The sequence below is a fragment of the Macrobrachium nipponense genome, chromosome 11 (genome assembly GCF_015104395.2).
Source record: "Macrobrachium nipponense isolate FS-2020 chromosome 11, ASM1510439v2, whole genome shotgun sequence".
In the NCBI taxonomy this organism is placed as follows: Eukaryota; Metazoa; Arthropoda; class Malacostraca; order Decapoda; family Palaemonidae; genus Macrobrachium; species Macrobrachium nipponense.
Window position 1 is genome coordinate 91,888,812 of NC_061087.1, and position 26,362 is coordinate 91,915,173.

Here is a 26,362-nt window from a genome sequence, read left to right on the forward strand (position 1 = left end):
GAGAAGGTAGCAATCTTTCTAGAGAAAGATGTATGCACAGCGAGGGAGTGGATGAGTCTGTTGGGGACACTCTCCTCGCTGGAGCAATTCGTTTCTCTAGGAAGGTTGCACCTCAGACCCCTACAGTTCTTCCTGACGAGGAACTGGGATCGGAAATCTCAAGGTCTGGACTTTGCGTTCAAGATTTCGCAAGAGATAAAGGAGGATCTACGTTGGTGGCTAGACCCTCTATTGTTCAAGGAAGGCCTTTCCTTGCAGGTTCGGAACTCCAACCTAGTGTTGTATGCAGACGGCTTTTCGGTAACCAAAGGTTGGGGAGCTACTCTCGGGTCGAGAAGTGTCAGGCACCTGGATGGGGGATCAGGTGTCCTGGCACATCAACAAGAAGGAGCTACAGCGATTTGGTTAGCTCTCAAGAACTTCGAACCCCTCGTAAAAGGGAAATATGTTCAGATCAACTCCGACAACACTACAGCCCTGGCTTACATTCGGAAACAAGGGGGGACTCACTCTTTCTCCCTGTACGAGACAGCGAGATCGCTCCTCTTGTGGTCAGAGGAAAGGGAACATAAGGCTTCTCACCAGGTTCGTACAGGGAGAAAGAAATGTCAGAGCGGATCTGCTAAGCAGAAGGAATCAAGTCCTTCCCTCAGAGTGGACTCTGCACGCGGACGTATGCCAGGAGCTGTGGAGGACGTGGGGCAGGCCCCATCACGATCTATTTGCGACCCCTCCAGGAATGCGCGGATAGATCTATACTGCTCCCCTATTGCAGACCCAAGAGCAGTGGCAATAGATGCATTCCTGATGGATTGGAGGAATCTGGATCTTTACGCGTTCCCGCCCTTCAAGATTATAGGGGAAACGTTAAGGAAATTCGCAGCGTCAGAGGGAACAAGGATGACGTTGATAGCTCCGTTCTGGCCCGCCCACGACTGGTTCACAGAGTACTGGAATGGCTGGTGGATGTCCCAAGATCCCTACCTCTAAGAGTCGATCTGCTCAAACAGCCCCACTTCGACAGGTTTCACAAAAACCTCCCCGCTCTCAGTCTGACTGGATTCAGACTATCAAGAGTCTCGTCAGAGCTAAGGGCTTTTCGGCAAAGTCTGCAAGGGCTATTGCCAATGCACGTAGACCTTCCACATCTAGAGTCTACCAGTCGAAGTGGGATGTTTTTCGACGCTGGTGCAGGACTCATAAAGTTTCCTCCTCCAGTACCTCTGTGACTCAGATTGCAGATTTCCTTATCTTCCTGAGGGAAAAATGCGGGTTGGTTGTCTCCACCATCAGGGAATACAGGAGCATGCTTTCCTCAGTTTTTCGTCATAGAGGATTAAACATATCTGAGGACAAGGACCTCCATGATTTAATCAGATCGTTTGAAACGGTTAAAAGAACCTCCTCCTTAGTGCCTAGCTGGAATCTGGATGTCGTGCTGCTCTTCCTGAGGTCCTCAAGGTTCGAACCTCCCCATACTGCTTCGTTCAGAGACCTTTCGATGAAAAGACTTTTTCTCTGTGCGTTAGCGTCAGCGAAGAGGGTCAGCGAGCTGCAGGCTCTAGAAGGTGAGGTAGGTTTCCAAGGAGGCTCCGCGGTTGCTCTTTTCTTCCGGCTTTCCTAGCCAAGAATGAAAACCCTTCTTCGCCGTGGCCCAGGAGCTTCGAAATCAAAAGCTTATCCTCCCTTAGTTGGGACAGAAGAGGAGAGATCTCTTTGCCCGGTGAGAAGCCTGAATATTATCTTCAGAGGAAGAAAAGACTTGCCGCTAATGAGAGCAATCTCTGGTGCTCTGTAAGGGACCCCAGTAGGCCCTTATCTAAAAATGCACTCTCATTCTTTATCAGGAATATTATTAGAGAAGCACACACTTCTTGCAATCAGCAACAGTTTAACCTTCTGAAAGTCAAGGCGCACGAAGTACGGGCCATCGCGACGTCTTTGGCTTTCAAGAAGAATTTGTCATTACAAAACCTTATGAAGGCCACTTTTTGGAGGTGTGAATCAGTCTTCTCTAATCACTACCTAAGGACGTATCGATTACGTATGATAAGTGTTTTGGGCTAGGCCCCTTACGTATCGGCGGATTCAGTGCTGGGGCAAGGGAGCTGAAACACATCCTTTTTAATCCTTTTTCCCTGTTAGTTGTTTTAAGTTTTGAGTTTTTTGGTTTGTACGAAGGAGGTTGCAGGAGGCAGCTCCTTCTTTCGTATACTAATGTTAGTATTTGGTTAGGTGATCGGTTGTGCTTGAGGCTCCTTGCAATGTATGATAGGCGGGGCTGGCATGTAAGCGGGTTGATCCCCATTGACCCAGATCCTGCTTGGATTCTGCCAAGTAAGTGGACTCAGTTCCCATTGGTAGACCCAAAGAGTTCTTCAGCCATAGGTCACGCCCTCGCTGAGACTCTTTAGGCAACGCAGACTAATAGACAGTAACTATCAAGTCTTCTGCCTAAATCAGGTAAGAACCAGAGGTTTATATTATGTATTCCTTTAACATGTGTTGTCCCCACTTTCTAAGTAAGTATGTGTCTCTTTCCCTCCACCAAGGGTGTCAATCAGCTAAGTATATATCTGGCAGGGAAGTTCATGTACAAAAATGATATTGTTAGTATACAATAAAGTTTTGTACATACTTACCTGGCAGATATATACGATTGATGGGGGTCCGGGGGGGGTGGGGACCGCCCAGCCTCCCCTCAGGAGACAGGTGGAAGAAAATAACCTGACAAGAAAGGGGGACTGGTTCTTACACCCGCCTCCCAGCGGCGGGTAAGGTAGATCACCTGACCTACCTGTAGCGTGTGCCGCGAGTTTTGAATTTTCTGTCGTGACGTCAGAGACCTAAGCTAAGTATATATCTGCCAGGTAAGTATGTACAAAACTTTATTGTATACTAACAATATCATATTTATGTTATATATGTATATGTATACCTACAAGGTATTATATGTATATGACTGATAAAAATGTTCTGTTACAACAGAATTCCATCTAATGAAAGGAGCCCATAAAAACACCAAAATATAGAGAGAAAAATACTATAATTCAGAGACTGCTGTCTCCCTCTTCAGGTAGATGAATGAGGAAAGTTACAGAAAAGGTGGTATATAGGAAAGTTACAGAAAAGGTGGTATATATACCAAGAGATCCATCCACAGGTAAGCCAATTTAGGTCACTCCCACTGATAATCTTCCTGTAATCTTCTTCTTAAGCATTGGTTGAATGAAAACCTTGTCATCAACAAGGTTTTCATTCAACCAACCAAAGTTAATTCACAAAATAACCTGAAAATTTGTCTTGGAGACTAGTGTTTCTCAGGTAGGCAACTTTAGAGGCTTAAGTCTTCATTGTTAACATGTTATTATTAAGCATATGTTAAGGAAATAGTTCAAGAATTCTTCTTTAAAAGATGAAGTATTCTTACCAAGTACAGGCAGTCCCCGGGTTACGACAGGTTCGGTGTACGACATTTCAAGGTTAAGGCGCTTCTCAATTATATTCATCAGAAATTATTTTCAGAGTTATGATGGATGTTCCAGGGTTACGGCGTCTACAACGCTGATCTGGCAAAAGAGATAGGACACCAAAAATGCAAAATAATCAATATTTGAAAGTTTTTTTTTATGAAAAATGCAATAAGAATGCAGTTGACAGATTTGTTCCGATACGTAATACAAACCCTCGGTCCTTTAACAATAGGAAGGTAACTAGCGGCAGCTGGGACGGTCGTAAGCTTCGAACAAGGGGAGAACGGTAGTTAACTGCTTGTCCGATCGTGCGCGCGCCCGCGCGCCCGAGAGGTGAAGAATCTCTTTTGCTTTCGGCCGCGGGTGTGAAGGACGTGTTCGTCATCGCTCTCTGCCCGCTTCATCGTCGTATGCTTTGTTTATATTGTGTTTTCTACTAATGGTTTGGTTTGACTTGAAAATGAAACTGTAAGTACACTGTTTTCATTTTCATTACTTAATTATGAATCAACATGGAGCTATCGCCGTAGAGACGGCGATTTCCGCTCTTTTCATGAATTGAACCCTTGAATTATGTCTCGGTGCCGAGGGCGGGCGCACTCACGCCGAGTCATGTATTTTGGGCGAAAGTGTGTAATTGAAAGATGTAAGTACTCTTTTTCATTATATTTTTGCCCTGTGCGTTCGTTGCCGAGAGCTTGATTGCGCTCGGCAAGAGCCTCTTATTTTGTATGAATAGAATGCAATGAAAGTGGATTCGCAATGCAGTTTTCTTTTCATTTCATTTATTAATTGCATCAAATTTAATTTTGGATCAATTTCCGCTCTTACCCGGGAATTAATCCTTACGATTTATTGCTGTGAAAGTGAAAATAGCAAGTGCAGTATTGTTCATTTTCATATATATTTATGATAGCATCATATTATTATGGATCAAGTTTCCGCTCTTACCGGAATTGATTTTTCCCTCTTTAAGTTCTATGAAGTGAATCGCAAGTGCAGTATTCTGTTTCATTTTCATATTACTTTTCACTGCTGTGCGGGGGTAGGGGAAGCGAGGTCTGCCAGGAAGTCGTCGGAAAGCTCTCCCGCGACTCCCTTGGTATCCGATTCTTCGTCTTCTTTCCTGCCCCCCCGCTCAGCTTCCTCGTATTTTGTTTTTGGGGTCTTCCTTCCGTTCGGGTGGGGGCATGTCTCCCCCCCCCGTGCGTGAGGGAACCCCTCTTACTAATCTGTCTGTGCTACCGCAGGTGCTACAGCCGTGGGAGACGACCTTGGACAGGTATGGACCACTGCGGCTGCAGGGCGTGCCTAGCATCCACGATCTGCTGCAGAGTCTAGCGAGGTCTGGGGCGGTGACCTTGGAGTGGTCTCCACTACAACCTTCACGGCCGCGTATGCTGCTTTCCCCCCGCGGTCTACACTCCCCATGCTGTGTCGGTGACGCCGTCTGCCGCTTCTAGGGCCGGTCGCCGCCGTACCGAGGAGGGTTATGCCGCCGCGCCCTGTGTTTTCTTCGTGTTGCCTGCCCCAGACTTCCGCTGTTTCCAGCAGCTCGCCCCTGGACCGGCCGCCAGTACCACGCTGGCTGCCGATGATTCTACGAGGCGATGGCTGGGCCTGCCGTACCTGTCGCTGATGTGGTTCCCGCTACTGGCTTGGCTGTCCCTTCTGTGTTTACCGCTGCCGCTGTTCCTGCCGCTCCTGAGCTGGTTTGCTGTTTTCCTGTCTGCTCCGGTTCCTGGCCTGTCCATGCTGGTCCTGCCCATGGTGTGTCTTCCCCAGTCCCAGGTCCTTCCGGACAGGTGCAGTCGGGTGTCCGTGTTGCTTCGGCAATAGGCCCCGACTCCGGCCTGGATGGAGGACCTGACGACTGTCCTGCGTGAGCTGACGAAGAAGAGGAAGGTGTCATCTTCGTCTGTTGCTGCCTCTTCCCCTTCGACTTCTAAGGCCCATAAGCCGAAGAAGAAGAAGGCTGCCTCCCCCCCCTAAGAAGTCTCCTTCGGGAACTTCTAAGGGCCCGTCCCACCTCGGTGGGACGGGGGGTCCTTCTGCTGGTCCTTCTGCTGGTCCTCCTGCTCCTTCGGGAGCGGGGCCCGTCTCCCCTTCCGTAAGGAAGAGATAGACGGGGACCAGAGGAGTATCGGTTAGCTCTGGTACTTCCTCGCCTGGTGCTAGCGGCGATGCCGCTACGCCAGGTTCCGGCTCGGTCTCTCGTTCGCGGGAGATCCCGAGTGTACGCTCTCCCTCGGGAGACCGTGCAGCCAAAGTTTCGGCGCCAGAGTTCGCTCGGCGCCAAGACCACGGCACGGAGCAGAAGGCTGGCGAGAACCGCTCAGTGACTCTCGCCAGGCCAGCGGCCGCTCTCGCAGCGACAGCTGGTAACCGGGTTTTGTTTCCCCCTAAGAAGACTCCTTCGGGAACTTCGAAGGGCTCGTCACATTCCGGTGTGACGGGGGGGTTCTTCTGCTGGTCCTCCTGTTCCTTCGGGAACGGGGCCCGTCTCCCCTTCTGAGAAGAAGAAGAAGACGGGGACCAAGGGTGTGCTGGCTACCGCTGGTACACCCTCGCCTGGTCTTGGCAGCTCTGCTGCTAAGCCAGGTACCGGCTCGGTTTTTTCTCGTACCGAAGAGAAGTTCCGAGTGTACGATCTCCTTCGGGTGACCGTGCAGCCAAAGTTAAGACGCCTGAGTTCGCTCAGCGTCATGACCGAGGCACGGAGCAGAAGACTGTCGAGAGCCGCTCAGGTGACTCTCGCCAGGCCAGCGGCCGCTCTCGCAGCGACCAGCCGGTACCTCGGGTGGACGTGACGGTCTCTGACCGGCCACGGGTTGAGGCTGGGAAGAGGTCCCCCAGGTCCCCTCGACCGACGGTACCAGCCTCGGCTGGTACCAGCGGTTTGACGTGCCGCGAGGACGCTACACCGGTCTCACGGCGAAAGCGAGCTCTGCAGGTCACCTGACCGCCGCTCCCACAGGGACCGGGCGGATACGGTGACCAGCAGCAGCTCGTCTGACGCACGTGGCCGGGTCGACGTGCTCAGTCGAGCCGCTCGCCACAGGTGAGCGGCACGGCCAGGCCTGCAGATCGATCCCCACCGCGGGTTGGTGATCGCTGCAGCCCCCCACGTACGCTGGTCCTGCCAGCGAGCGGGGGGGGGAGCGTCAGGTCTGTCTCTCCACTACCTTCAACTTCCTCGGCTACACCGGGAAGAGCGAGGTAGCTAGGAGTGATCGTGAGAGGTGCGCCGCTCACGATCCCGTCACGACGCCGCACGTGCCACGTATGGTCTTAGGACCAACCAGGACGTACGCGCAAGTGATTGGAGGCGACCGTCAGGGGGAGAGGGGGTAGCGTCAGTTCTGTCTCTCCGATACCTTCAACTTCCTCGGCATACGCCAGGAAGAGCTAGGTATATAGGAGTGATCGTGAGAGATGCGCCGCTCACGATCCCGTCACGACGCCGCACGTGCCAGGTTGGTCTTAGGACCAACCAGGACGTACGCGCAAGTGATTGGAGGCAACCGTCAGGGATCTGTTGCTGGTCCTTCTTCTGAAGGAGGAGGGTCCTGGGAGCTGCTCTTGTTGGAGGGACTGGACGGTCCTACTCCTCAAGACGCTGTAACTTCCGAGATTCAGAGTAACTTTACCCAGGTTATTGCACTGATTCGTCAGCACAACGACCGGGGGGAAGGATCGCCGCTCCCACCAGCAGAGCCCATGTCTCTGCTCGAGTCGTTTTGGGCCCGAGAAGGGAACCCAAACCGACGGTGGTATGCCGCGATCGGAGCTTACTGATTCTGTCTTGAACCAGAGTCTCTCGTCTCCGGACAAGAAGGCTCTCTCAGTTCTGGCCGGTCGATCAAGCTACTTCCACCTCCTCTACTGCGACAGCGGCGTTTCTACGTGTCTTCGGACACCGTATTTAAATACTCCTTCGGTCCTCCTGAGAGGTTTCGACCTCGACGAGGACTGGAATGAGTCGGAGGACGGTATCGGCTCTCTCCTGTCAGGTGTCGATCAGCCCCACCCAGACGACGTTCACAGTGGCGGCAGACCCTTACCTACAGTGAGAGTTCGTAACCCTCCTCGGGATAAACGTTTTCTCCTGAAGATACGTTTTCCCAGACTCTGTGAGGAGGCCATCGCCGCAAGGCGATGGCTGCTCCCTACTCTTCTCCAACTGCTAGTTCCACTGGGAAGGCGAGCGAGTATCCGAATTTGCCTCCCCCAGCCCATTCCCCTCTCCTTTACTGGGCTAACGAGGGTAAAGGGGTAATAGGATCCTATAACAGAGATTTCTCTGTAGGATCCCACGTTTGGGGACTGCGCTACCAGGGGGGACCTTCGGGTCCTACCTGACGTAAGCCCCGGTCGTTGAGGAGGGATCCTGCCCCATTCTCGATTTCTACGGGAATCGAGAGGACCACCAGCCGATATCGTTTGACGAATTCGGTGGGGGTTTCGCAGACTGCTTAGAATTCTACGGAATTTCTAGCGCATTCAGAGTGTTTTAGAGTTTCTTACGATCTCCAAACACTTAGGCGAGACCACGGTCCAAAGTGAGCGAGACGAGAATCCCCGATATGTTACACGATAATCGGGAACCTCGCCTATGCTCGAATTCCTGGAATTTCTAGCATTAGGAAGAAGACTGCTGCTGAAAGAAGACTATCTCACAGTAGGCGACCAACCTGGAATAGAGAAGAACGACGGGAATATCCAGTTTGGCTGGAACTATCGTCTTAGTATTCTGTTCACCATTGAAGCTTTCCTTCGAGGAAGACTTCTCCTTCACTCTCTTTAATAGAGAACGAAGGTGGTCGATCTCCAATCCTTATTTTGTTTTCTTGAAGGAAAGAATTTAGGATGGAGAATCGTTGTTCAGAATCCTACAAATATACTACGTATATTAACCTCGCGACATGATTCTGCTAAGCAGTTGAATGGTCCGAGGGGTAGGCGCATATCCTGGTTATTCTAACGGATTGCGACTTAGACGAAAAGTATTCTAATTGAACTGCAAACCCGGGTTGCCTGCAACCTCCCAGGAGTTTCCAGTTTCAATTTTATATACTTATGGTGTTGTCACAACAACACCATTTTAGCTTTTATATTTACCGAAATTCGTTTCGCTTAAATATAATTGCTCGAGCATATCTTTTTATGCTCGGTGGTTCTAGCCGAACGCATTCCTTCGTGGAAAGGATTACTTGGCAACTCAGGATGACGAGTCAGCGACAGCTACTGCGTATTGAATTGCCCGAGGCATTTCAGTATCAGCTGCCGCTTTTGAGATAGACGGTTGGTTTATGTCTTTCTCACCTGCTTTGATTGAATAACAACCGTATCTCTGCCCAACAATCACGGACTTAAGTCTCTGATTAACGGGGATTCTCGCATACATGAATGACCATCTACTGCTGAGAAACGCTAGTATATTCGTCTTCGGTATTGCGAGAATTTTAAACAGAGATATCTATTCGACTCTCATCTTTCTGTTTACCGCACGGTAACAGAATTCTGTAATAGTCTCTTGCTGCATCGTATCCCGATAATGCGAATGATTTTTGCGGAATCTGAGTTTGTCCTCAAAATATCTTGTATTCGGAGGTGTACAATTGTTCATTGTTCACCCCGGATTAGCAGATGTATTGAAAGACATCGCCTACTCCCACACCTGCCAGCTCTACTTCCAAACGTTCAGCCCATGAGAAGCAGTTCTTCAAGCGGCTCTCCCCTGTGTTTCATTACTGAAGAACGCCCTGCTTTCATTGCACAACGGACAGCAATGAAATGGCGGTTAGCGTTTTCAGTCATTTGTAAGCACAGGTTTAGAATCTTGAGATTCCTTCTCTCGATTCAGCTGGAAGACGTAGGTTGCATTCATTGCCTACCTTCGTCTTCAACGTCACATAGTGTTGTTTCTCCTTAAGCCTGAGATTCAACGTCTATGAGATTTTCTTGCCATCAGGGACCTCGGTCTTTGAAGGCAATTGACTTTCGCCTTTTGAGCTTATGCATTAAGAGAATCATCGCCGCGCCGTCCGGCATCGGTGACTAACAAATATTTTATTTGTTTGGTCTCTCAGCATAACTCTTTAAAGGGCGAAGGTCACGTGACTTACCCGGATGCTTGGACAACTTGCCTCTACTGATTCCGAACCAGTCAGTCGGCAGCTGTCAGAGCGTCCGAGTCAGTTACGAACTATGCTGTGGACTTAGTTCGGTTGTTCCAGAGCAATCATTACTTCGTCTTAATAGCTTGTCAGTATGAGTACTGTACATAACCAAAGTCGAGAAGAGGGATAGGTCATACGACTATTCCCTTCTTTTCGTCTTAGGTAACTGCATGACTTCTCTTGAGAAGTCAAGCACAAAGGGATGGGATTTTGTGACGCTCGATTCGTACCGATCTTCGTAGCGAAGACTCAGAACCCTTCGGTAACTGACGATTGGTTCGAGTCCTTCACAATACCCTCCCTAATGGACGTCACCGCCTCCGATACGAAGGCTATGCTGCTTTGTCCTGTGAAGGTGCGACGGAGCTGTCTGAAGAAACTCCGACACCCAGGATGAGTGTGGACGCCTCTTCATCATTCTCTCGCGTTCCGCAAGAACTTCTCCGTGGCGCAGGTAATGAAGGCAGGCGCCTGGTCCAACCGGACCGCATGCACCTCCTTCTACCTTCAGGATATTGCCCACAGTTCCTTGGATCTTTTTCCTTGGGAACCGTGGTGGTTGCTCAACACGTTGTTAGTTAACCCAGACCCTCGCAGGCTGAACAGCATCGAGTCCTGGTGTGACCGTAGAATGGATGAGGAATGAGAGTGTGACTGGCTCCTCTTCCCATCTTTTTCTTCCCTCTACCTTTGGGTAGAGGGACACGGTCGTCACCTGCTGGGTAAGGACAGATCAGGTGAGGCTACTCAATAGAGCACCATCCTATCCCCTTTCAGTAGGGATAGGAGTAAACTATCCACCCACTTCCTCCAACAAGGGGGAGGAAGTGGATGCCAAATTGAGACAAACCCATCATTTTATGATTGTCTCTTGCAAACAGGAACAAGTTCTTGCTTGCTGGTACGAAGAGATACGCTTGCCTCTCTCTTAGTACTTGGCCCAGAGGTCTGACCATTGATCCTGCGGTGCACACCCCGATCAATCGGACAGAGGTTTGGATCCCTCCCTTGCTCTTACGACCAGGGAGGCACTCCAGGGTTGGACGAACACCAGTCTGTTCACCAAAAAGACTCAGATTCCTCCCACCAAGAAGTGAGTCTTCCTATTGTTAAAGGACCGAGGGTTTGTATTACGTATCGGAACAAATGACAATTTGTCGAAAATTGCATTTTTCCTAACTATACAAACCTGAGGTCCTTTACATATAGTCCCACCTCATGCCACCCCTCACTCTGCAACTTTTTGCATGGGCCTAAGCAAAAGTGATTCTTCACCTCTCGGGCGCGCGGGCGCGCGCACGATCGGACAAGCAGTTAACTACCGTTCTCCCCTTGTTCGAAGCTTACGACCGTCCCAGCTGCCGCTAGTTACCTTCCTATTGTTAAAGGACCTCAGGTTTGTATAGTTAGGAAAAATGCAATTTTCGACAAATTGTCATTTTAATGCACCCAAAGCATTAAAAGTAATGTTTTCTTAGGATCTTTGATGATATTGCGGCTTACGATGATTTTCAGCTTACTACGTGTCTCAAGAACGGAACCCTGTCGCAACCCAGGGACTGCCTGTATAGGCTTAGTTGCCAAAGTTTGTTAGGCTAGGCTGTCAGGATAGGCAAACTGGAATTTATTAGTTTGGTTAGGTTAGACTTATTAAAGCAGCTGCTTTAATCTATTTAAAGGAATAACCCACAAGTCCTTGGATACCTTCTTGCAACCTGTTGTGGTTATCTGGGATTAAAAGGAAGAGTGACTGTTGCCTCTGTTCCTTCTTTCATCTTTTCATCCCTCTGTGAGGCAGTAGTTCAGGCTGAGTATGCACATAAACAGCCACAGATGCATGTAAGCTATGCAGTCTAGCATGTAGGGGTAGAGCTTTGGCTTGTTAGATGTAACTTTCTCTGCTCTCCCTTTCTACAATGGGGACCAATCAACTGTTATTGTTATTTTAACTGTCTTCTCCCTGTTTCACACCTCATAAGGGGTCGCACTTGGTTCTTGATTTCCTTACATGAGCTGGAATCCAGACACTTCTAACTTTTGTTCACAGCCCCATTGGCTTGGATCCCTATCCCAGAATTAATAAGAGGTTACAGGAGTCAGAACTCTTCTGGTTGAGAGACCACTCCCACCAAAGAAGTGAGTTTCTTTTATAAAAGGCAATGGTTTGTATTCCTTTAGAAATAGATCACAATTCTTTTTTAGGTAATTGTATTTTTCCTATGTATACAAACCAGAACCTTTTATTATAATCCTACCTTAACTCATCTGCTTAGCCCCTGATGTTAAAAAAAGTGCTTTGTGAAGGCATTTGTATTTGAATGGGTTTATCCCCCCCCCCCCCCTCCCCACTTCTACTACCAATTAACTACCACATTACCAAATTTCAGTGACCAATTCCAGTTGCATTGAGGAATACTCTTATCATAAAATGCTTGTATATCTATGGAAAATACAAATGACATATTTTATCATAATAATGTTGCGTTTGGCAATATATATATAATTATTTATTTACCCCATGAGAACAATATTAGATTTACGTATAGTACTTTAGGGCTTTGCATCCTACCCACTTCCCATGACACCAGTTACCTACACTGTTACAATGGCCATTTCAAGCTCACATTGAAGGATACTCCTGTATAAAAGATGATGGCTTGTATTTTCGTTGGAACAATTATGAAATATGTGATTGAACATGCAATGCAGTAAAGTCTAAACAAGTAAAAAATTCACCAAAGTTTTTTTGTCGCAATTGAGTTTTCTGTACAGCTTATAATGCTGTATGAAACTCTCAGCCTTGACCTGGCAGCGCTCAGTTGCTCTCCAGATGCAGTCAAGTGAAGATGCATCGGTAGCTGGCACCTCTATCCGTGGCTAACCTTAATCTTGAATGAAATAAAAACTACTGAGGCTAGAGGGCTACAATTTGGTATATTTGTTGATAGGAGGGTGGATGATATAATACCAATTTGCAGCCCTCTAGCCTCGGTGGTTTTTAAGATCTGAGGGCGGACAGAAAAAGTGCGGATGGACAGACAAAGCCATCTCAATAATTATCTTTTACAGAAAACTAAAAACTGGAATGTCCAGGTACCTAAAACAAAGTGTCATCCCAGTGCCAGACTGAGTAGGAGGTTACAGCAAGTGAGTGAGGGGTATTCCCCCCACTCACCACCATAACCACCCTATTTTTGAGTTTAATGACCATCTTGGCTGATGCTGAAGGATACTTACACATATAAAGGACTGGTTGTGTACTAGGAAAAATACAAGTCACTAGAAATTTTGGTATTTTGATGAAAGAATCCAAATAGAAGACGGAAAGGGATTGGGTATATGTAAATGATATAGTGTTAACACAAGAATTTGAGATTGTGTTTAAAAGATGGAAATGTGGAGAGGATTGACAATTTCTGTAAGCAAAACAAAGCTTATGGAGACAGAAGACGAAGCAGAGAACAAAGATCAGTTGGGAAAGTGGCTGTGTGGATTTTGCAGGAGAGATTTTAGGGTGAATGCTACTCATATCAAATTTAACTGATGATGTCACAAGAGATGCTCAGGTCTGTAAAATATGAATGAAGTACGTAAGGGATTTCAATGCCAGAAGTGAATAAAAAATATTGGGGAAAAGAATAGGCAGAGTAGTTAAGTCATTGTGGGAAGCCTGGCTTCAGAATGGTTGATGAGCAAGTCGTTGTGGGAACCCTGGCTTCAGAATGGCTGATGAGCATCTCTGTTACATCAAGTATTCACTGGACTTTGAAGTAAGTATCGAGAGGGCAGTTAAAAAACTCAATAGGAACAGGTTGGATGAATAAGAGTATCACATTTTTAAATAGCAAAATTTATGTATATAAAGCAAAGCCATGCATAGAAGACATGGCTCTTGCAAAGAAGATAAAGTACTATGGAATCACAGCTGGAGTGTAATGGTAATGGGAAGATTATATTATGGATTAGATTGTAAAGATATCCAGTGGCTGGAAAGCAGATATCAGATTGTAAAGAGGGGTGGGAGCAGTTAGTCAGAAAATGCAAGTAGGAGTAACAGATGAAGACTCAGTCCAAATGAGAATTCAGTCTTAAAGTATACAAAAGAGTTTACAGTAGAGAAAATGAATTAAAATCATAACTTTGAAAGTGGACATAAATGTGTTATCAAGGTAACTCAAACGTGATACAAACCAGAATTTTACGTGGAGTAAAGACAAAAGACGTCTAGTCAAGCAGAAGTAGTATTGTTCATTAGTGTTGACATTGGCTGTTTAGCTTGACATTGATAATTGGGTATGTCTTTGATAACTAATGTAATTCTTGATGAACTGGTATGTCACCCTTGCATTGTTTTGTATATAATTAAAATTCCTTCAGAACCTTTTTATATTTTCTTCGTATCTAACTTGAATCTAAAGTGTACTTTATCTTTTTTCAGATTTTTCATCTACTGTGACACCAATGGGACTTTTTACGTGCATTACTAGTAACAGCTTATAAAGAAATAATGCCCATGCCAGGTTTTGAGGACTCTGTGGATGGCAGAAGGAAGGGTAAATTTTCTGACAAGAGGAAACATGGACACTATGCAAAGAACAGAAAATTAAGAAGCTTTGATCACAATCATGGTTTTCATGGCCCACGTCAACTTCATGACCAGCCATCTTTCAGGTATGATTCCCCAGGTCATGATATCCCACACAGACCACCTGAATCAGATTTTTATATATCACATGGTCCAGACAGTTGTCAAAGACCTCCTGACCATGACATGTATCGTGGACATCCAGCCCATGAGATGTATGGTGATCGACTTGGGCCCGATAGGTATCATCACCATTCAGCGTACAGCATGAATAATGGACCCCCTTTGCCTGGTATGCATGGAGGACCCCCTCTACCAATGCCTGATATGCACAAGGGTCTTCCTATACCTGATATGCATAATGGTCCTCCTATGCCTGATATTCATAATGGTCCTCCTATGCCTGATCTACATAATGGCCCACTTATGCCTGATCTACATAATGGCCCACTTATGCCTGATATGCATAATAGACCTCTTATGCATAATGTGCATAATGGTCCTCCTATTCCTAATATGCCTAATGGACCAGTGCCTGGCCCTGATATTTATCATGGTCCGCCTCACCGAGATATTCAAGATGGGCCACTTAACTCCAATAGGTTTCTTGGGCCGTCATGCTCTGATTATCATCATGGGTTGCGAAAACCTGAAATTTACAATGGACCAATGGGCTCAGATAGATATCATGCATCTCCAGACATTGGTATGCAAGGTACACAGGGACCAGAGATGCATTTTAGGCCACAAGTGCCAGATAATCATTTTGTACCTCCAGGATGTAACATAGGCAGTGAATCTCGTGATGATGTTTTCCATAGACTCCCTGTCTCTGATATGGATTGTGGGCCACTTTCAGATAACTTCCATGGCCCTCCTGGGACAGTTTTATGTAATGGTCCCCCAATTGGTGAGAGATACTGTAGACCTGGAGGATATGATAATCATCATAGACTACCTGGTAATGATATTTGCCATGGACCAAACAGAGCTGATATTTGTCACAGACCAAATGGCCCCAACAACTTGGACCCCCATCTTGGTCTCTCTCCTAGGGGGCCTGAGACTTGCCATGAGCCTCTACCTCATGATATTGCTTCTAATTTAAAAGTTCCCGATATTTCTAACAATCCTCCCATTCATGAGTATCCCTCAGGTCATTCTCATCATTCACCTCTTTATCCTGGTATGCATCTGCATCATACACCACCTCTTTCTGTACCTCCTCCTCCCTTTATTCCTATGCAAGTATCCAGTGTTCTGTCTTATCCCCGTATAGAGCCTTCATATCCTCCTCTCCCTCAGACACCTCCTTCAGATCAGCGTCCTCCACCTCCTCCTTCGCCATGTCCACCTTCACCTCGCCCCCCTTCACCCCAGCCTCCACCTCCTCGTCCTCCCTCCCCTACATCCCCCCCTCCACTATCTCCAGCTGGAGAAGATTCTGTCATAGTCAAAGATGAACCATATGATCCTGCTGAAGCATTATTTTCCCCAGCATCAAGTAGTGACTCTCCTGAAATGAATGAGAAACAAAGAGAATCTATCATTAATAAGTATGTAAGGCATGCTCAAAAGTTAACGTCTTCTTGTAACAATGTTCTGCCTAGTAATCAGTCAGAAGCAAATGTTGACATTGAAAAGAAAACAGTAAGAAATGTAAAAGTGGTGAAGAATTCTCTAGAACCAAAGAAAATGGATACTGTTAAAAAATGTGAAGAATCTCCTGCAAGACCCAGTTTAGATGCTCGGCTGAAACTCATGTTTGGTGCTGCATCTGAGAAAGAGTTACCTAAAAAGGGGAAAAAGAAAGCATCTGCTAAAATTGCTAAGGACACAAAGGGAGACATTAAGGAATTATCCAGACCTCTCTCTCCACCACCTTCACCTTTTCGTTCAAAGCAAATGTATCATTATTGGCATAATGTTACTTTGAAAATGAGAAAGTCTTCCAAAGTAATCGGCAATGATTTTGTAAATGCCAAAACACATTCAGGCATAAAAGACATCAAACGTGAGAAAAATAAACATTCAGATAAACCCAGTTCTGTCACGGAACCTTTTCAACGTCCTACTCTTCCACTTCCAAAGATCCTTCCTACTGTCCCGCCCCCAAGCAGTAACTCAGACATTGAAAAGGCACCGTTAAATGAACCCCATCTTAAAATGGACTCTGTGCTCAAGAGCAGTGATCGGCCACATCCATATAAACTTGCTGGTCCTAAAGATCGTGTTGTTCAGCATTCTTTGGACACTGAATTTGAATTAACTTGTGAAGGCCCACTCCATGGAAATGGTAGTGATAAGGATTTCCTGGAGTCAGGTGATTTGGCCAATTGTAGTATAGAGGGCTCTAGGGTCACGTCTGATGAAGATGATGGGATTCATGGCCATGATGCTATCCATTTAGGAGGAGAGAGTGAAATTGTTGATGGTGAAAGTTGTAGTGAAAACAAAACCATAAGTATAGTGCTTTCAAAGATTTTAGAAGACCTTAAAAATGAAATACGAATGCAGTTGACAAGTGAAATTCTAGATAAACGAATAAACAACTTAATTGATGAGCACAAGTTTTAGAGTAGTTGTGCACGAGGTTTGAGAACATGAGCATTAAAATTTTATAAGAACAGTGAAATTTGAGTGAATGTGATTTAAGAATTATTTATATAGTCTATTATACTTATGTATGATAGACATCAGTTATGATGTATCATCATGTCTTTCTAGCCTGTGATAGTTTAGTCAAGTGATGCAGGAATATGAAGGACCTCCAGGAAGAGCTACCACCATTCTAATTAGAACAAGTGACCACAGCAAGTACAGTACACCACAGTGTCAGTTGTACCTAGAGTGTTTTGAAAGATTTGGTTAAAGGCTTTGTAAAAGCTTCTAACCTTTGAAAATTTTATTCATTTTAGAATTATGTAATAAGTTTGACTTAGAAAGGCCATTCAAATGTAAATGCTGTACTTTTCTTTTTACACATATAAGCTCTTGTTATTTGTTAAAAACAAAATACTTGAGGTGTGAAGGGTGTAGCATAATTTGAATATTTTTATTGTCTTCTAAAATGTACTTCTTTGTGTAATATATATTTGTATATAAATATATATAATCAGAAGAGATGTTGGAAAGCCATTAAACTTAACCGTAATGCCTTGCCTTGTTTATTTAGTGCCAGCCATTATGGAAAGATGCAAGACATGATTTGATTTTGCTATAAGGAATAAATTTGATTACTTCGATGGTTGCACACACATTTTGAGGTTTGGAGTCATAATAAGTTATTTCTTGGTTTGGATTTCTGTCTGTAGCAGTTTATGTTGAGTCATCACAGGATGGTGCCTTTTTTCCCTCTGTATTAGATAGTGTGTAGTTGTTGAAAGATCCAGCTTCAAATGTTATATATACTGTACTTAATCCTAACCATTTCCAAAACAGAATTTAAGTCCCATTTTTGCATAATTACTTCAATACATATCTTTGTTAGCTGGTGACAGGTAAAATTTGAAACAAGTATCACATGTTTGGGAGAGCAAGATTTGTAGCTACAGATGGACTGTTCAAAATTATATTAATTGGGAAGTGTTATTCGTTATGAGATAATGTTAGGATGCTAAAAGGAAAGTTCCATATTACATTTTGGAGATATTTTGTAGTGTTTATGCTTTACAAAGTTTGTTAGTAAAAACATAGGTAAAGCATTTTTGTAAATTGTATTAATTTGTTAGAGATTGTTCATGGAAGGCAACATATGTACATTTTATTTGAGTTTTTGTGTTTCTTGATTCTTAGGCACTTTCATCTATTTTGATGAAAGTTTCCCATAGTTAGGAATAATGTTACTGTAGCCCCTCAACTTTTTAGATGTTTCTGGTGTCTGGCCTTTCTATGAGAAACAGACCTTATAGTATAACCTATTTTCAAGATTTTCCATGCTAGCAATAATTTTATATGGTTTCCATAAGCTCACACTTATTTTGTGTAAGCAATTTATTAGCAACATTTTTGAAAAGGTGCCCTGGCAAAAAACAGTCGGTGTAGCTGATAAGTTGAGTGGTTTCCATTTGTCCCTGAACTTATGCTTGATATGAAACAATTAGTTTGTTTTGCTCGCGGGAAAAACTAGCCAAGTGTTTCTTATTTATTCTCGCTGTTTGAGTGAACTTTTGTTGTGGTTAGAATATAAAGTTGATGGATCCATATGAAATAGGCCAAATGATGGAAGGGATGTCTTTATACCTATGCTTTGCAACATATAAACTTTAATAATGAGGTTTCATTTTCACTTTCTTCTTAGCAGCCAGGCTTTTCTGTTTCTGTTTCACATTTCCTGTGACTACTTTTCTAAAAGTTAGAGACAGGATATCTCAAAGCCAAATTAAAACCAATGTCTGTAATAAAAGTTTTCACTGTTGAGCTTAAAGTGATACAAAAAAAACAAACAATGGTTGGTCAGTTTATGTCTGTGGAGTACCAAAAGTTTTTATGGCAAGTCTGAATCTCAGAAGAGCAATGAAGTTCCAAATTCTCCTGAATATTCTACAGTACAAAAGGTTAAATATTCATTCATAATTATGTATGTTGAAATATGGCTGATCCATATAGACATTAAAGGCAATAAGAATGACTGCTATACTGATATATCACAAAACTGACCTGTATTTACAGCCAAGAGGTTTGGGAAAATGAAGAGATTTAATGAATTTTTTCCCAGTGCCTCGCTGTAGTATAATAATGTTCAAAGCAGCTTAGGGATACATTGAAAATTAATTCAATTTTAAGGCAAGTAAACTGCTGTATTGTTTTTCATCCTTACAAGGTATTATAAAGTCATGCAGAATTTAAAAGTAAGTTTTGTCATTCTGTGAGACTCAGTTTTAGCAGTAACAGTGTGTGCACCTAAGAGCAGAACAAAAGTACTATACTGTAATTGTATTTTTAAACAAAAGAGGCTTGCTTTTGTCATCTTTTAGTTATGGCTGAAAACTTATAGCAGGATAGAGGCTTTTTCCACTTTCCAGAGTTAAAGCATACATATTTACATAACTTCTGCATTTAGGTTGAATTTATTCTAGATTTGGAAAACAGTGATGACTAATTTATTACTTATTTCATATTCTGTCTATGATGTATCCTAGTATGGCTCTGACCATCACATATTTATTGTACAACTTGCTTTCCTAATTTGGTTATGAAGGCATGAACCTACAAGGTTCATATGTATATATAAATGATTAATGAACAGGACAGATGATCAATTTGAAAGTGATGAACCAGTGGACTTGAATGACTTGGTATAGATAAACCATGTATTCTCATAAATTTATTTTTAAAAGTATGCCCCTATTCTTTGTACAGTATTATTAAGTGATGTAGATGTGTTATTGTGTAGGGCCTGATAAATTGTAATAAAGCGTGGGTTTTTTCAGTTTTGTATGAATGTTTACCTTCAGCATCGCATGTTCTTTAGTAGCTTAATCCTTAATGAAGGTTGCAATTGGTTTAGCAGATATTTTATGGACAGATGCTCTTCCAGATGCCTTCCCTCCTTATTTATCTGGGCTTGGGAGAGGCACTCATTTGGGCTGGCTTGCTCTGGCAGTGGCTAGTTTTGGGATTGCTTGTTCCAACATATTTGCAGTTTTGTAGCATCTGATTTTGAACCGTTCTCTCTGACTTTTACTACATTTGCCATATGTATATTTGCCGATGCTAGTTGCGTGTGTGAATTGATTACTATTAGTGAATGTACTTGATTATGGCATAGCAGCTGTAGTCAGTTGATTGTCAGCTACAGGTTTTCAGCTAATTAAGTTTGTTTGACTGTATTGCCATCATTTCCTGCAAAGGCAAGTGGATGGTAGAGGATACAGTTTAATGTTATTGAAATTTACGGCTGACTGCTTCCTTGATTTTCAGAGTATTTTCTTAACAGTCATTTCCTGGTATCTGAGACACAACACTCATAAAATAAAGCATTTATTCTACTATTCATGACTAGTTATGTAGAGATGATTCTTGCAGATGCATCCTTAAAAGACTGCGCAAATAGTGGTAGTATTTGTCTTGCGCAAATAGTGGTAGTATTTGTCTAAGGTTTCTTTCAGATGAAAGAGATAATGTAGCTGTGCTCTTTCATGGGCAATACACTGCATGTCATGATTACCCCAAAACAAATTGATGGTGGGCAGTGAAGACATCATGGCTTAATTAGTTGTGCAAATAGAAAATTTTACATGAGTAACTTACCAAGTAATTACATAGCTAACAGTTTCTAGCACTGGCAGCTAAATTTCAAAATTCGTGGTAGCAATTCTTCTTTGTTTTGGCTATAGGTAACTAGTCACACCCACTTTTGGGAAGAAGAACAACAACTGAGTCAGGTACTTCAATTTGTTTCTGCCAGCTGACAACAAGGTTGTGGGTTAGCGGCTGGTTTGGAATTTGAATTCCTTGCCTTTCTCCTGTAATCGGTGAATTTTATTATTTTTTTTTTTTATAGCCATTCGGCATTTGTTTTGAATTTTGAATTGTATTTTTATCAGATAATTATGCAGTTAAGTTACATATTTAGTCTCAGTTACTGAAGTTGACTTGACTTGTAACCGACAATGTCTGAAATTAGTGTATCAAGTACTCATTATTGCAGCAAAGGCTGCAGGACAAGATTAACGTCGGGAAAATATGACACTCATACAATTTGTGTGATACAATTTGTGTGAATTGTAGAGGGCAACACTGCTCAATGGACAATACTTGCTTGGGGTGTGAAGGATGGGATGAAAAACATTGGAAGACTTTAACTTCTCATCTATTTAAATTGGTTAGGATAGACAAAGAAAAGCTAGTATTAGACAAGACAGGTTGACTGCTATTCTAGAGTTAGATAATCTATTGATGTTCCAATTGTTTCTGTCTGCTGTTTCTCCCATGCCCAGCCTTTCTACTATTCCTCCTAATCCTGATCCCAATTCCCAGGTTCTTAACCCCAACACCATTGCCGCATTAGAAAGTAAATTTAACAGTAAGTTTGAAATGCTATTTCACACAGTGACTCAAGTCATTCAGTGAAAGCTCTCATGGAGCGCAAAAGTGTTGTAAGTGAAGTGCAAGTGGAGGAGCTGGCTGCCCGTCCCACTGATTCTCCTAGGCAAAGGTCACTGACATACTCCCCTGTAAAATCACCAGGGAGAAGTCATACCAGAAACCCAAGGGAAGTCAGTAGGGTCTGCCCCCGGGCAGTCGGCCCCTCAGTCTCACCTGTCGCTGAATCCTTGGTGAAGACAGCAGACAGCCACTGGAAAGGCATCTTTGCTGAAGTACACTGTCTTTCCTCGAGTTCTGAGGCGCTGATGGCGGTATAGTGATCCTTCCAGACCACTGGAAAGGTCTGTGGCTAACGCTTCAGCAGCGACAGCGGTTCTTTGTAAGAAGTCTAGAGAAGCTGTTCCTTCGTGCAGCTTTTGGGAGAGCCCAGAGAGGTTTTCTCTGGAGAGCTCATTGTCAGTTAAGAGCCGAGAGAGCGCACCTGCGCCTAGAAGTGGAGCTGGCCTAGAAACGTGCCAGATGTCTCCCGCGCGCAAGTTGATGCCCAAACGTTCAGTCGCTAACAAGTGCCCAGCGTCTTTCAGGCTCTCGGAAATAGTTGATTGCCCAGTGGAACACCCAGTGAATGATATTCACTCAGTATTAGTGGAATAGCCAGTTCCCGGGCGACAGACAGAGAAGGATCCCAATCAATCTTTTGCTTCTTCACCAAGTTCGGCGCGAGAAGAGGATTTTTTAGCGAATTCAACCTCAGCAAGATCTGGTGAGACCAGGACAGTCTAGAGATCCTGGCCAACAGAAGTTGAATGACATTTTAGGCTACTTAAAGAAGCCTTGTGCGCCGAAAACCACTTGCGATCCTCTTCTTTTTCCAGTGTCATCAGTAGAGGAGGAAGAAGTCAATGTACCAGAAGAGGCTTCATTGTCTTCAGCTTATGCAGCACTACTGAACTTTTTGTTGCGTACTTATCCTACCTTCTTCTCTCCAACAGCTCCTGCCTCTCCAACTACAATGCTTCAGGTAAGTGTGGTACAGGAAGCAACAAAGCTGCCAAAGATGGTTTTGTCAACCTCTATGAAGGAAGTCCATAATGAAGTGGACTTGTGGCTTGCAGACAAGAGAGAGAAAGGGAAGGCTTGCTTTAGCTATACGCCTTCGCACCTTCTAATTAGAAGGTATACACACTACATGAATGGAGAAGCTCCTTCCTTGGGAGTCTCTGCCTGCTCTCAAGGGGACTTCTCTAGCCTCTTGGATTCGGCCCGAAGGTCAGCATTTTCTGTTGCCAAGATAATGTTCTCAGCAGAACTAGATAATTTTGTTAAGAATACCTTCAAGATTTTAGAGGTTATTGGCTTTTTGGACTGGTTTGTAGGAGCCCTGGCAAAGAAGATTCAAGATTACCCATGACTTCCCTTCAGACATAGGATCGGATCTGCTTGATTTCCTGTTTTGTGCAGACAAGGGAGTAAGGGACCCTTCAAGGGAAATAGCCTCCCTTTATGCAATGGGAGTGTGGAAAAAGAGGGAACTTTGGTGTTCCTTTACCACTAAAAGTCACCAAGGTTCAGAAGTCGCTCTTCTATTCTCACCTTTAGTAAAGGACTCCCTCTTTCATCTGTCTTTGATTAGTGATATACGTAGCGTCAGGTCTTGAGAAGAAGTCAACACAAGATTCGTTAGCCCATTCCACGAGATGGCTGAAAGAAGCTACTCCATCGAGCGTGAAGGTAGCTTCCCCTTTGCAGTCCTTTCCTTTTCATGGCAGAATGAGATCAAACCCCAGAACGAGATCAAACATCCGCTTTTGCTCTCGAGGTAGTAGGAAAAACTATGAGATCAGCTCCCAGAAAGTGAAAGCGATCTCCGTACACCAGGAAAGTTGCAGAGCCATGGGTAACGGAAGTATTAAGATTAGGGTATTCAATTCCATTTCTAGAAAAGCCCCCCTTAATCAAGAAGCCTATTGTCTTGGCCGCCTACTCAGTAGGCTCAAAGAAGTTTTCAGCCCTCGCAAAGAAGTTCGTTCCCTCCTCGAGAAGAGAGCAATAGAGTTAGTCAAAGACAAGAATTCAGAGGGATTTTACAATCGGCTGTTTCTAGTGCCAAAGTCGACAGGGGGTTGGAGACCAGTTTTAGATGTGAGTGCCCTGAATGTCTTCGTTCAAAAGAAAAAATTTCACATGGAGATAAACCGCTCCATTTTATCAGCAATGCGCCAAGGAGATTGGATAGTCTGTAGACATGAGGGATACATATGTCCACATCCCAGTGCATCCAAAATCAAGGAAATATCTCAGATTTGCATTCCAAGATCAAGTGTATCAGTTTAGGGCGCTCTGCTTCTGCCTGTTGACGGCCCCACAGGTGGGTTCTTGTCCCTCTAGCAGGATGGCTGCATTTAGAAGGAATAAGGATAGCTCTGTATCTGGTCAACTGGCTTCTTTGCTCTCAGTCAAAGGAGCAGTTTCTGGAGGACTTAAAAAGGACACTAAATTTTACTCAGGAGTTAAGGTTGTTAATAAAATTCCAAAAGTCTCAACTGGTTCCTTCTCAAGAGATAGTTTATTTGGGGATGACTCTAACCTCACTTCTTTTTCAGGCTTTTCCATCCCCCAAAAGAGTGGAGTCTTGTCTTCAAACAATACAAGAGATTCTCACACTTCCACATTGCTCGGCCAACAAGTGGATGAGCCTCATCGGGACTTTGGCCTCGATAGAGCAGTTCGTGTAATTAGGGAGACTCCACATAAGAGTTTTTCAGTTCTATCTCAAGGCCAGCTGGGACAGAAAAAGTTGACCCGATTCATTTGTGTTTCCGATAACATGAGATAAAAAGTCATCTGCTGTGATGGAAATCAGAAGGAAGACTTCAGGAAGGAACCCTGACCTGAACTTCTATGCCGACGCGTCGGACGTAGGTTGGGGAGCTCTACTAGAGACCAAGGAAGTGTTGGGAGTGTGGGCTCAGGAGGAAAAGGAGATGCACATGAATGTGAAGGAGTTAAAAGCTATTCACTTATGTCTCAGGAGCTTTGCATCAGAGGTATACAACAGAACAATCGCAGTGCACTCAGACAACACAATGGCACTAGCGTACATCAGCAGACAAGGGAGAACTCACTCTTTTTCACTGTGAGAAGTAGCAAGGAATCTCCTGCTGTGATCCAAGGAGAATCGGACAACAATAGTCACAAGATTTGTACAAGGGAAACTCAACGTTCTTGCGGATCAGTTGAGCAGACTGAATCAAGTGATCCCCATGGAATGGACTCTAGATTGGGATGTATGTGAGTCTCTTTGGAAGTTATGGGAAAAACCTATGATCGGTTTTTTTTGCGACGCACAGAAATTCTCGACTTCCAACATTCTTCTCCCTGGTACCAGATCCTCTAGCACTGGCTACGGATGCAATGCTACAGGATTGGTTGGACAAATTCCTTTATGCCTTCCCTCCATTCAGATTAATAAGGGAAGTACTAAACAAGTTGCTAACACACAAGAATGTGTCCATGATTTTGATAGCCCTGTTCTGGCGACTAAAAGAGTGGTTTCCCGATCCGTTGGCACTGATAGTGAACTTCCCAAGATTGCTCCCTCAGAAGACAAATTTTCTCAGACAACTGCACTTCAAGAGATTTCATCAACGGCTATCCTCTCTTGCTCTGACAGGATTCAAACTGTCAACAGATTACTTAGAGCAAAAGGATTTTCAGGAAAGGCTGCTAGAGCAATTTCAGAATGTAGACGTAAATCCTCTGCAGCCGTCTACCAAAGTAAGTGGGCAATCTTCTGCACATGGTGCAAACAAAAGGGTATCTCATCTTCTAAGACAATTGTGACAAAAGTTGCAGACCTTTTCCTTTTTCCCAGAGATTCCCGAGGTTTATCTGCGTCTATGATCAAGAGTTATAGAACTATGCTCAACTTTGTTTTCAGACATAGAGGATTAGTTTTGTCGGTAAAGTGAGACATCACAGACTTGATTAAATCTTTTAATATGAGTAAAAGAAGAAAAGAGTCAGTGGCCTGGAATTTAGATGTGTTAAAGTGGCTTTCCGGCCCTCCTTTTGAACCATTGAAGGATGCCTCATTCAGAAACCTGGCAATGAAGACACTTTAATAGCCTTAGCAACAGCAAAAACAGTAAGTAAACTTCAGGCTATGGATAGGAGAGTCAGGTTCTCTGGAGGAGACGCGATCTGTTCACTATCTCTGAATTTTCTTACCAAAAACGAGAATCCTAGTAGACTCTGGCCTCGTTCTTTTGTAATCAATTCTGTCAGAATTATTAGGGCCTGAAGAAGAGGAGAGAGGCTTCTGCCTAGTAAGAGCCCTGAAGTTCTACTTGAAAAGTATGGAGAAGACTAAAGGACCTTCCAATAATTTTTGGACGTCCACTAAGGATCACTTACATCCTCTTTCTAAGATTGCCCTGTCATTCTTCTTAAGGGAGGTGATTAGATAATCACACTCAAATAGGTGAAGAATTACCTATTCTCAAGGTAAAAGCACATGAAAGCAGAGCAATTTCCACTTCTATGGTATTTAAGAAGAACCGTTCCCTGACAGAGATCCTTCAAACGACTTTCTGGAGATGCAAGTCAGTGTATGCATCACACTATCTAAAAGAGAGAATCTGTATACAGTGAATGCAGTGCATTAGGCTCCTTATCAGTGACTGGCATGGTGTTGGGAAAGGGAACCTTGGAAGCATTCCTTCCTACCTTTTCCCCCTGGTTTAAGGTTGTGAGCTTTTGGGGAGTCTGGGGGTACGTGGTACCAGGATACCCTCAAGTTTTGGTGAAGGGTTGGAATTTATTTTTATGGTATAGGTGATGTTGTTGTTCTGGTCTTTGTTGGTACTGCACCCTGGGAAGGGGTATTATGTGCTTAATCTTTGCAAGCGATTAGACCATAGGCTTCGCTTCAAAGCTCCCACTACTGTAGTAGGCTACCCTAGTCAAACTACCCAGCCTCTACCATGTAAGATGAGCATCAACCAGAGGCTGTATTTTCTTGCAGCAGCTCTCTTACAAAGGAAACAACAAGCATTTCAGGAATGTGATCC

At 44.2% G+C, this 26,362-nt stretch overlaps 1 protein-coding gene across 5 annotated transcripts in view; it reads left to right on the forward strand.

Moving 5' to 3' along the window:
* LOC135207235 (nascent polypeptide-associated complex subunit alpha, muscle-specific form-like) overlaps window positions 1–19,671 on the forward strand; it is a 35,339-nt gene extending 15,668 nt beyond the window's left edge. For all 5 annotated transcript variants that reach the window (XM_064238897.1, XM_064238902.1, XM_064238878.1 and 2 more), the window contains exon 2: window positions 14,094–19,671. In XM_064238897.1, coding sequence (XP_064094967.1) covers window positions 14,163–16,817 — 2,655 coding nt within the window. In that variant the 5' untranslated portion in view covers window positions 14,094–14,162 and the 3' untranslated portion in view covers window positions 16,818–19,671. The remainder of the gene's footprint in view (window positions 1–14,093) is intronic.
* The last annotated feature ends 6,691 nt before the right edge of the window (window positions 19,672–26,362 follow it).